The sequence below is a fragment of the Cavia porcellus genome, unplaced genomic scaffold (genome assembly GCF_034190915.1).
Source record: "Cavia porcellus strain 051 isolate PalLab524CR breed Dunkin Hartley unplaced genomic scaffold, mCavPor4.1 scaffold_1, whole genome shotgun sequence".
Taxonomy (NCBI): Eukaryota; Metazoa; Chordata; class Mammalia; order Rodentia; family Caviidae; genus Cavia; species Cavia porcellus.
In genome coordinates this window covers 90,481,074-90,493,366 of record NW_026947484.1, presented here as the reverse complement: position 1 = coordinate 90,493,366, position 12,293 = coordinate 90,481,074, and the positions used below count along the sequence as shown (strand labels likewise).

The 12,293-nt window shown below is 35.5% G+C and overlaps 1 protein-coding gene across 14 annotated transcripts in view; it reads right to left on the bottom strand.

Moving 5' to 3' along the window:
- The window catches only part of Ccdc171 (coiled-coil domain containing 171), a 454,917-nt gene that overhangs the window by 365,011 nt on the left and 77,613 nt on the right, over positions 1-12,293 (bottom strand). For all 14 annotated transcript variants that reach the window (XR_010048327.1, XR_010048331.1, XR_010048328.1 and 11 more), the window contains one exon: positions 7,419-7,554. Coding sequence is in view for 11 of the 14 variants with exons in the window: in XM_063251434.1 (XP_063107504.1) it covers positions 7,419-7,554 (136 nt within the window). In the remaining 3 variants the exon portion in view is untranslated. The remainder of the gene's footprint in view (positions 1-7,418; positions 7,555-12,293) is intronic.

The following is a 12,293-nucleotide window of genomic DNA, read 5'->3' as shown; positions in this document are numbered from 1 at the left end:
TCAGGGGATACATGGTCACGTGACAGTGATGGCTGGCAACCCCAAAGGCCTCTGCAGAGAGAGACAGCAGTGGCGGGAAGCAGTGGATGTGCAGGACTGTACTGCAGAGCAGTGAGTGCTGAGAACTCAGTCCTCCTGCAGGGAGGAGCCATTTTGGAGTCGGGCCCACAAGCCCAGAACCAGAACTGCTGCTGGCTTCCTCTAATAGCTCCTAAGCTGGGTGCAGACCCATGGAAATTGCTTGGACTGCAGCAAGCCAAATTAGTCTGGTCCCAGGGCAGGTCTGCTGAGGCAATCCACTGCTGCACCTGGCTTACTGGGATAGAATGGCACCTTTAGGGACTTTGTCTCCATGGGCTGTCTATTAATGAAATCAAGAGAGAACCCTGGAAGTGGACTGTTTGTGTTTTTTTTTTCTTTTATTGTTGTTGTTTTTGTTAGTTTATTTTTTTATTTTCTTTTTCTCCTTGGTTGTTTTTTGTAAGTATAAAATGGTTCCTATTCACTTTGTGGATGTGGTTCTCTTCTGTTTTTCTTTTTATCTGTCCCATCTCTCTTTTCCCTCAGCCTTCTGCACCAGTTTCCCAAAACCGGCATAATCCCCCTTTGTCCTCCAACCTGATTTCTAATCTTTCTCTTTTTCCCCTGCTATATTTTCTCCTTCATGCATTTTAAATTTTAACCCTGAGGACAAAACTGACACCTCACAGACTTATATATTACATATAATTATCTGGTTTGTTTTACATTTCATTATACAATGAAAGTCTAGTTCATGCAGTTAAAAGTTGCAAATTAAGGATTAGCCGAGTTTATTGTTTTCTAGGCTGTGTTTGATGCTATTGGTACCATTATAGCCAAAACTGACTTAATTGATCTAACCAGCTATTGATCCTGATAATTCATGACTGAGATTAACTAAAGGTCACGGCAAATCCAGTGGCACAGTACCAAAGTACACTGCCCAAACAAGCAACAACTTCTTATCTCCAACAAACTGAAGAGGTAAAGATCTTCCAAAAGACTCAAAACACAAAAACCAATTACACTTGGAAGATACCTCAGAAAAGTAATCATCACCTAAAGGTCCTAAAACACTGCCAATAAAGCAGTGCACCATAGGAAACTTCCCAGGAATTAAACGTAAAAAAAAATTAGAAAATAAAACAAGACACTTAAGCAAAATGTAACCTCAGACACCCAGTTCACCAAAGGCAAATCCAAGAGCCAGTGAGGTGAGACAATACGAAAGGCCCCCCAACAGGTCTCTCTGAAGTGGAAACCAGAAAGCAATTGAATGAAGCTTTGGAAAAACTGAAGTCAGAAATAATCTCTCAGATAACTACAAGGATTACCAAAATACACCATGCTTAGCAACGTTAGAGGAGACATATACCAAAAAATAGAAAATTATGGAATTAGGAAATGCAACACAGGAAAGAAAAATGGAACCCATAAAGCATATTCAAGTAGATATCCAGGATAATAAAAACTCTATTGAAAGCATTTGAAGCAGATTAGGCCAATGTGAGAACAGGATCTCAGATATTGAAGACAGATTTGCAGTTAGTGACCAGGAAAAGAAAGATTTCTCAAAACTAGCAAGGGACCATGAGAAATCAATCCAGCAGCTGCTCAATGAGACAAAAAAAGAATAATTTAAGATTAACTGGAGTCAATGAACAAGCAGGAGACACCGCAAAAGACATTTTTTAAAAAATGTTCACAGACATCAAGACAGAAAACTTTCCTGGTGGAGAAAAAAAACTTGACATGCAGACAAGTGAGGCATATAGAACTCCACTTAGAAATTATCAAATTACATTTCCTTATATAGTTACAAATCTAGTTCATACAGTTAAAAGTTGCAGGCATATCATAGTCAAGTTTCCAGACATTCAACCTAAAAATAGAATCCTAAAAGCTATTACAGAAAACAAACAAATGACATATAAAGGAAAGCCCATCAGAATTACAGCTGATTTCTCAGCACAAAAACTCACGTCAAGGAGAACTTTGAAGTACTTCACTCCAAGTTCTAAAGGAAAACAACTTTCAACTCAGATTGAGGTACCCTGCAAAACTATCTTTAAAAATTGGTGGAGAATAAGATACTTCCATGACAAAGAATGTCTGAGGAAATTCATGACCAATAGACCAGCACACCAAAATGTTGTGAAGAACATTCTGCAAAGAGATAATAAGGACTACAGCTCCATGAACCCCAACAAAAGGAATCCATCAGAAAAGGAAAACAATTATGGGGAAGGAAAAAGGTGGGGAGCCAGCAACAGAAAAATAACATGACAAGGATAAGTCAATACGTATCAGTTACAACCATCAGTGTTACTGGTTTCAATGCACCAGTCAAGAGACACAGACCAGCAGAATTGATCAAGAAGCAAGATCCAACAATATGCTGCATACAAGAAACACATTTAATTCAAAAAGAAATTCATAGACTGAAAGTCAAAGATGGAAATCAATACTCCGTGTGACAAGAACCCAGAAAAGCACAGGGGTAGCTATTCTATTTTCAGACAAGGTGAATTTCAATCCAAGACTGATTAAGAGAAATAAAGATGATTACTACATCCTTGAAAAGGAAACTATCCAAGAGGAAGAGATAATGATCATGCACCTATGTGCAACAAATGTCAGTGCACCCAACTATATTAAACTAATGGACATAAATATCAAATAAGCCCTACTACAGTTGTATTGGGAGATATCAATACCCCCATTGTCACAAAAGACAGATCAATTAGACAAAAAAAATCAATAATGAAGTATCCTAACTAAATCAAATTTTTGAAAAATGGACTTAGGGAGCTAGGGATTTAGCTCAGCGGCATAAGCACCTGCCTTGCAAGCAGGCAGTCGTGAGTTCTATCCCCGGTACCTATAAAAAAAAAGAAAGAAAAATGGACTTAGTAGATTTCTATAGAGTGTTCTACCCCACAAGGTCAGAATAAACATTCTTATCAGCTGCACATGGGACATATTCCAAAGTAGACCGTATACTGGCTCATAAAACATGCTTAAATAAATGCAAATAAATTGAAATTATTCCATGCATACTATCAGACCACAGTGCAATGAAATTGGAAATTCATGCCAAATGAAACCACAAGAGTTTCATAAGCACATATTAATTAAATAGCACTCTACTGAACAACCAATGGGTCACACATGAAATTAAAGAAGAAATTAGATAGTTTTTACAGTTGAATGATAATGACCATACAACATACTAGAACTTGTGGAACATATTGAAAGCAGTCTTAGGGCTGGGGATTTAGCTCAGCGGCATAAGTGCCTGCCTTGCAAGCAGACAGTCGTGAGTTTGATCCCCGGTACTGATAAAAAGGAAAAAGACAAAAAAAAAAAAAAAAGCAGTCTTAAGAGGGAAATTTACAGCAGTAAATACGCATATCAGGAAAACAGAACAAGTGCACATAAATAATTTAATGTTGAACCTCAAACTTCTAGAAAAAAGAAGAGCAGGCTAAACCAAAAGCTTGTATGAAGGAAGAAATTAAATAAAGCTTAGAGCAGAAATTAACAGACTGGAGACTAAAAACACAACGATTCAATGAATCAAAAAGTTGGTTCTTTGAAAGAGTAAATAAAATTTAGAAACCTTTAGCCAACCTTATCAAAAAAAGAAAAGACTCAAATCCATGCAATTAGGAATGAAAAGGGTGAAATGACAACAGACCGTGAAGAAATCCAGAAAATTATCTACACCTACTTTGAAAACTTGTATTCTAATAAGATAGAAAATACAGAACACATGGATATATTTCTAGATACATCTGAATTATCAAGGCTGAATCAAGAAGACATAAAAATCTTAAATAACTCAATACCAATGAATAAATAAAAGATATAATTAAAAACCTATCAACAAAGAAAAGCTCAGGTCTTGATGGATTCACTGCTGAATTCTACAAGAAATTTGGAGAAGACCTAACACAACTTCTTCTCAAATACTTTAATGAAACTGAAAAAGGAAGCAATACTTCCAAATTCATTCCTGGAAGCAGCATTATTCTGATACTAAAACCAGAGAAGAACTCAACTAAGAGAATTATATGCCAATCTCTCTAGTAAACATTGATACAAAAATCCTCAGTAAGATATTGGCAAACACACTTCAGCAAATCATCAAGGAGATTGTATACCATGACCACAGGGGATTCATCCCAGGGATGCAGGGATGGCTCAACATATATAAATCAATAAATATAATACACCACATTAACAGAGCCAAAGACAAAAATCATATGATCATCTCAATAGATGCAGAAAAAGCTTTTGACAAAGTCCAGCATCCATTCATGATAAAATTGGAATAGATGCTCTTTATCTCAATCTGATAAAAGCCATCTACAACAAACCAACAACCAGTATCATACTACATAGATAAAAACTGAAAGCTTTTACTCTAAAATCAGGAACAAAACAAGGATGTCCACTGTCTCCACTCTTTTTCAACATAGTCCTTGAAACTTTGCTGGAGCAATTTGCTGGAGCAATTTGACAGGAGAAAGAAACAAAAGGAATAAAGACAGGAAAAGAAGAAGTTAAACTATCGTTATTTGCAGATGACTTGATACTCTACTTAGAAGACCCTAAAAACTCCACCAAAAGACTTCTAGATTTAATAAGCAAATTCAATAACATAGCTGGTTACAAAGTCAACACTCAAAAATCAACAGCTTTCCTATACATGAATAAAAAACTCACTGAGAGACATAATCAGGTAAACAATACATTTTACAACAGCATCCAAATAAATGAAGTACTTAGGAATCAATCTATTGAAGAATGTAAGAGACAGAACTTTACATTGAAAATTATAGTACTCTGAAAAACACGACTGAAGAGGCTATTAGAAAATGGACAGATATCCCATGCTCTTGGGTAAGAAGAACCAAGATAGTGAAAATGGCCATACTTCCAAAACTATTATAGAAATCAGTGCAATCCCAATCAAAATTCCAATATCATATCTCACAGAATTAGAGAAAACAATCCTAAAATTCATCTGTAACCAGAAGAGACCTAGAATAGCAAAGGAAATCCTAGGCAACAAAGACAAGATGGAAGTCACAATCCCTGACTTGAAATTATACTATAAACCTACTGTGATTAAAAAAACAAACTGTACATTTTCTGTTATTTGGTTTTGAATATCCTGTAATACTTTCATTCTCTTGAATGGCTTTATTCTATTTTATTATGTTTGTTATTACTGTGTGTGAAGGTATGCTCAACTATTTCATAGAAAAGAGACATTATGGTAGCTACTGTTAATATCCAGTTGTCTTGTTGTGAAGTGCTGTGTTGCTTATGTTGTTCTGTTCTGATTTGCTTTGTTCTGTCTTCTTTAGTTTCTCTTTAAAATAAAAAAAATTTAAATTTAAATTTAAAAAACTGCAATATTAACAAAAAATAGATCCAAAGATCAATGGAACAGATTTGAAGATTCAGAAACAACTCTAGACACATTATGCCACCTTATCTTTGACAAAGGTGCCAAACACATTCACTGGAAGAAAGATAGCCTCTTTAATAAACATTGCTGCAAAAAATAGCTCTACACATGCTGAAGATTAAAACTGAACCTATATCTTTCATCATGTTCTAAGCTAAAATCAGAATGGATCAAAGATCTTAATATTAAAACAGAAACATTAAATCTTCTGGAATATAGAGTAGGTAAAACTCTTGAAGACATTGGTGTAGGCAAAGACTTTATGAACAAAACCCAGATTGCACAGGAACTATCACAAAGAATCAACAACTGAGATCTCACCCTACTGAAAAACTGTTGCACAGCAACTGTGGGTGAAGAGACAGCCCACAATGTGGGAGAAAATGTTGGCTAGCTGTTCCTCAGATAAAGGATTATTATCAGGAACATATGAAGAACTCAAAAAAAAAAAAATCAGTCCTTCTAGATTTAAAGACCCAATCCAAAAATGGGCATCTGGGATTAATACACACCTCCCAGATGAAGAAATATCAAACAGCAAATAAATACGTGAAAAAATGTTCAACATCACTGGTCATTTGAGAGATGCAAATTAATACAATATTCTACCTCTCCCCACAAAGAATGGCTACCAATAAATCAAGCAATAGCAAATGTTGGAGTGATGTGGAGAAAAAAGGAACCCTTCTCCACTGTTAGTGGGAATGCAGACAAGTACAACCACTGTGGAAATCAGTGTGGAGATTCCTCAAAAAAGTAGGACTAGAGAACCAATTCAGCCCAGCTCTTCCTCTTTGGGTATTTTCCCAGAAGAATGAAAAACATTGTATCACAGTGGATGTATGTGTACCCTTGTTTATAGCAGCACAGTTTGTAATAGCCAGATCTTGGAAACAACCTAAATGCCCATCAACTGAGGAATGGATAAAAAGTTGTAGTTTTTTTATAGAATGGTGTACTACTCAGCCATAAAGGAGGATAAACTGAAGACTTTTATAGGTAAATGGACGCAACTTGAGAATATACTCATTAGTGAAATAAATAAGATACACAGTGTAAATACTGTATTGTTTCAGCAGTGTGAGAAGCTAAAAGAAAAAACGTATGTATATGTATATGTATATGGATATATACATAAAAAACAGTAAGGTAATTATACTAGTGATTGCTCTGAGTTCACTGAAGAGAAAGATCTGTGCTGGTACTGTTGGGACAACTGAATGCAGATGTCTTGTGCTCTGGGTGAATGATTTGGGGATGACAATGTGCAATGTATGTTCAATTGTTGCCCCAATAGACGTGCTTTGAAATTTTGTTGTAATTTTTTCTTTTTTTTAATCCTTGAAATAAAATGGATTTGGAAAAAAATTTTTTTAAATGGCTTAAGATGTAACAGCACTCCCTGCGTTCAATTCCCAGTAACACACACCCACACCCACACACAAATTCTACACTCAAATCTGCTGAGTTAGAAAACTATACTTTATTGAGACAATAAAAGAATCTACATTATGATTTTAAAAGTGCCTATTTAATCCTTCAGTCATCAAAAATGTTTATCAATTAGTATTTTCGGTCAAGTCAAACTCAGTAATTAAAATAAATCTAAGAAACCTACAAATAAATACAATTCATCAAAGTTCTACTTTAACAGTCCCATAAAATTTTACTCTGTGTTAAATGTTCTACTCCTGGGGCTGGGGATTTAGCTCAGCGGCATAAGTACCTGCCTTGCAAGCAGGTGGTCGTGAGTTTGATCCCTGGTACTGTTAAAAAGAAAAAAAAAATGTTCTACTCCTACAATTTCAAGCACAAAAATGGTAAACTGAGAAAGGTTAAACATGGAGTTTGTAATATGAAATAAATGTAAAAATTCAAACACAAGTTTTCACACTGAAAGGAAGATAAATTGTACCTCTGCATTGTGCTTAGTTGTCATTTCTAATTTTTCTTTCTTAGCTCGATGGAGTTTCTTTCTAAGATCAGCAGTAATATCCAACTCTGTTTCATTTTTAATGATTTGTTTTACGTCTGAGGAGGCATTCTTCAATCTAGAAAACAAGATCATAATATAATTCTCATAAAATATAATTCATAGCATTTCTGATAAGCTTATTTTTTTAAACAGGGAAAATAATAAGGTTCTTGACTTAAAATTACAATCTAGAAAAAGACAGTCATTGCAAAAGTTAGATAGAAACTCAAAATAGTGTATTATTAGTAATAAATTATAGTATACTGGGAATCCACAATGTAATTCAAAATAGGTATTTTTTTATAGCTGTGTCTAGATGTCCCCCAAAACCTCATGCAGTCATAGGTGGACCTTTTTCAGAGATGCCTGGATCTAGAGTATGGGACCCTGGGGTTGATTCATGTTTATTGCTATGATCAAGGGCACTAGGATAAAGTATGCGAATGCTACCTGTCCAAAGTAGCCTGGATAAGATACAAGGGATAAAAAGAGCTGCAGTCATCCTTTGTTGCTTTATCACCTTCTGCGCACCATGAGCTGTTTCTCCTCTGTGATGCACCTATGCCATGCCACGCTGCCTTGGAGCCAGCCAATGAAACCACTATAAACTGTGAGCTAAATAAACCTCTCCTTCCTTAACTTGTGGATGTTAGGTATTTTGTCTCAGCAATGAAAAAGTAACTAAGACAGAATTTAAACTATCTAATATCACAAGCACAGTAGTTTTGAAAGAGATGCAACTGATTTATTTCTAATTAATATATTTTCAGACACACGTATATTGTCTCACTAATGTGAGAAACTGAACCAATACATATTACACAATGTATATACCACTGTTACTCCCTAGTTATTGTTTTGAAATTTTATTTTTTCTCTTTAAAATGAAATATTTGAAAAGAAAAAAATTAATAATTTTATTTGCTATAAATGTAATACATACTACAAAAGAAATATATACATTAAAAATGCAAATTTCTGCTTTATAATAGCAGACTAACACTCTTCTTGCCCCCACCATAAAATTAAAACAACAGCACACAGAATACACAAATAGAAACCCACAGAAAGTGCAAAGAAGATGAGATAATTCCAATGAAATACTGCACCAGAAACTGGAGAGCAGGTAGGTAGGTTACCCAACTTAACTAAGACAGCTGAATCAAAAGCAAGCAGTGGGAAAAGCAACCTGATTTACATCAGAACCCAAACAAGTACTTAGTAACACTTTGGAAAATGGGTGTGAGTGTGGAACATAAATTGAAAGATCCTCAGATCCTCTACCTCATCTCTTTCCCAAATGAGGAAACTGTGTCAAAGAGAAGCTAAGCGATCTGCTCAAATTCAAGGGCTCTGTGAGAGGGAATTCATATTATTGCATCCTGTTCTCATGGTGTGCCCTCAACCTCGACATCATAGTGCCTCTCTGGAAGAAGTATATTACGAAAGGGAAATGTTTTTCAATTCTATATTCTAAATGACATGAGCTTCAAACCAGGCAGAGTACATGTAAATTTTAGAAAACAGAGTGACAAAAGAATTCCTTTAAATTCAAGACAGAAATAAATTAGTTTTATATAAAGGATCAAAATATGTTTGGAGTCTGACCTATGACCTAGCTAGTAGAAATCCCAGCTAGCAGAAAGACTGAAGCATAAGGATCTCAAGGCCGGCTTAGGCAATTTAGCAAGACCCTGTCTCAAATTGTGGAAGAGGAAGGAGGGGTTGGCATGTACCTCAATGCTACAACACTTCTGGATTAATCCCTTGTACAAAAGGAAAAGAAAAAAGAAAGGGAGAGAGTGGGAGGGAGAAATCTGTTTGGCACCATTTCTCAGCAGAAATACTGAAAATTAGAAAACAATGCTACAAAGCCTATAAAAATTCCAAAAATTTCCAGTTTTTAAAGACTATTTCAGATCTTCAGAGCTTCAAAATATTGACCTCTGAGAAACTTTCTCAAGAGGCTAATAGAGGATTTGCTCCACCAAAATAAGGCCCTAAACTGAGAAAGACAAAAGAAGAGACCAAACAGAGTATACCACACTAGAAAACAGCAAAGAATCTCTAGGGAAGGATGAAAGGAAACACTAAACTGACACTTGTGCAGCAAAGTACAGTACATAAAAGGAAAGCTGTCCCTATTGGACAAGCAGTCTGTAGGAATGTCTTCTTTAAGACATGATGACTCGAAACAATTGGATACTTCAAGCATCTGAGCATAATGAAAGATCTGTACAACCTTGTTTAGTGCACAAAATTGAATTCATGGTAAGTTCACAGAAGCTAGTCAAACTAAAAAATAATAATAATAAACTGTTAAATCCAAGGGAAATAAAAATGCACAAGAAAAAAAGCTATTATTAAATTAAATAGTACTCCATGGCTCAGTTGAAAGTTTTTTATAATTATAGTAATAGCCCCTGACTTATGGAAAAGTTAAGCTCAGGGAGGATGTTCATAAATTAGGTTCATTCATAAGTTCAATAAAGTGAGTCTTACACACCTTTAATGACACAAATATACAATGTAAAGAATTAAAAAATCAAATACACAAAAATACAGTAAGTCTCTGATTGTATAATCCTACTATACAGTTCTGCAGTACAGTATAAGCAACAGCAGTACAACTGTAACCATGTCCTGCAGACATGTGAACTACTTCCAAGAACATCTGCTCATGCTCATAAGGTGTAGTCTGTTCATCTGTACAAGTTTACAATTCAAATATTTGTAAACTGGGAACTTGATTTTAGTGACAATATCACTAAAAGCAAAGAAAACAGGAAAGGAACAAGTATGAATGAGAACTCTACTATGATCTTTTGTAGTGGAAGTCAGTAACTACATTCAAATTGAAAAGTCAAATAATAACATGAAAAAAATCTGTCAAGATAAAGTTGACATTATTTCTAGGCATAGAGAGTGTGATTTGCCTCAAAAAAGCTAATATTATTATAACAGCCATAAACTTTGTAGGAAAAATTATATTAATCAATGTATACATACAATTTTAATTTTTTAAAACAAGACTAACAGAGAAAAATTACCAAAATCAAAATTTAGTTCTTTGAAAACATGAACAAGCCTTTGCCTATATTGAAAAAAGAGACTCAAATTATAAAAATAAAGAATCGTTACCAATCTAGAAGGATAAGAATATTTTATAAAAAGTTTATGCCAAGAAATTAGACAATTTAGATCAAATGGACAAATGCATGGAAAGACAGGAATTACTGAAACCAAAAGGGAAACATGAAATCAGGGTCAATTCATAAAAGGATACTGAATTAAACATTGAGCCAAGAGTCCAAGCCCAGAAGGCTTCACTAGTAAGTTGTATCAAACATGTAATGAAGAAATAATGCCACGCTAAAGTGGCTCAGTGTTAAAGCACTTGCCTAGCATGCTTAAGGCAACGAATTTGATCCCTAGCAGCATCAGGAAAAAAACAGACAAATACGTCAGAAGTAGTTAAGACTGTAGAAAAAAGCCCACACTTATATTCTCAAGTAATTTTTCAGAGGTTCCAAGGAAATGAAATGGAACAACTAGTGGAGGGGAAAAATGAATTTAGACCTTAACTTCACACCACAACACAAAACTCAAAATGAAGAATAGATAAAAGCTAAAATTATAAAATGTTTAGAAAAAACTTTTTCATAGCCTGAAGTTAGATATTTCTTGGATATAAAGCTAAAAGCACAATCCATACAAAGCTAAAAGCACAATCCAGGAAAGAACTGATAAACTGAACTTCAAAGATAAAAATTTTGGCAGTTCAAATATATTACTAAGAAAATGAGGATAAAATGGCAGCATGAAGACCAGCAACGTATCACAGTCTCTCCAGAACCTAAAATCCAGGCACCTGAAAAACAACTTAGGAAAGAGAAAAAGAAAAACTCAGAAATGTAGGAAAGAGCCAAAAGGAAAACTACAAATCATAGAAAAACTAGAGAAACCAGACAATGCAGAGAAAAGAATGAAGTAATGTGGAACACTAACCCTAACAAAAACACAAGGCAAGCCCAGAGAATTGGCAGTCCCAGGGAGAAATCAAAGACTGGCAGCTCTGCCCCAAAGAAAAGCCATGTTTTTTGTAAGTTGCAAATACAATAGAACATTTTACTCTGAAACTGACTCCTTCCATATGGCAAGCTAGAATTTGGAAAAAAAAAAAAAACATTCACTGGAGCCCCTGGTATATTTGAGAGTGAACGATCAGGAGCTATTTCAGGAAGGTGTTCATTCTTTAAAATTGAACTATTCTGAAAATCAGAAGTCACAAAACAACTACATTTCAAGACTTCTGGGTCAACCCTACCACAGAAGATGGCAACAGAGGCAGTCAAGAGAGGGAGTCAGCTGGTATAAACCTCTAAAGAGGCTTAAACAGCGATGAGCTCGGACCAGGAAGGACACTGTAGTCCCTCCCTCTGTGATGAGAAGCTGGGTTGGCCATATGTGGTTTTCTGAGGGCTGGATCTGAAAAAGTGCTGACATTAAGTCTTGCAAATTGACCACCATCTTCTCATCCAATACAGAAATACATGGTCTGTTTGCTTTCCACATTGGTCAATGTGAACAGGAGTACACCTCACATCAGACAGTTACCACAACTCAGGGTTTTAGACAGATGGGCCTCCAGAACAAAGGGCCCTCCCACCAGCCCATACATCATGGAGCTAGAGACAAGAGCACACCCTTGAAGTATGCAGAGGTGCATAACACTGGGAGCCACTGGAGTGAATACAGCCCTCAGGCAGAAATAGCACCACTGATTGAGTCTGTGCCACAGTAAAGACAGCACAA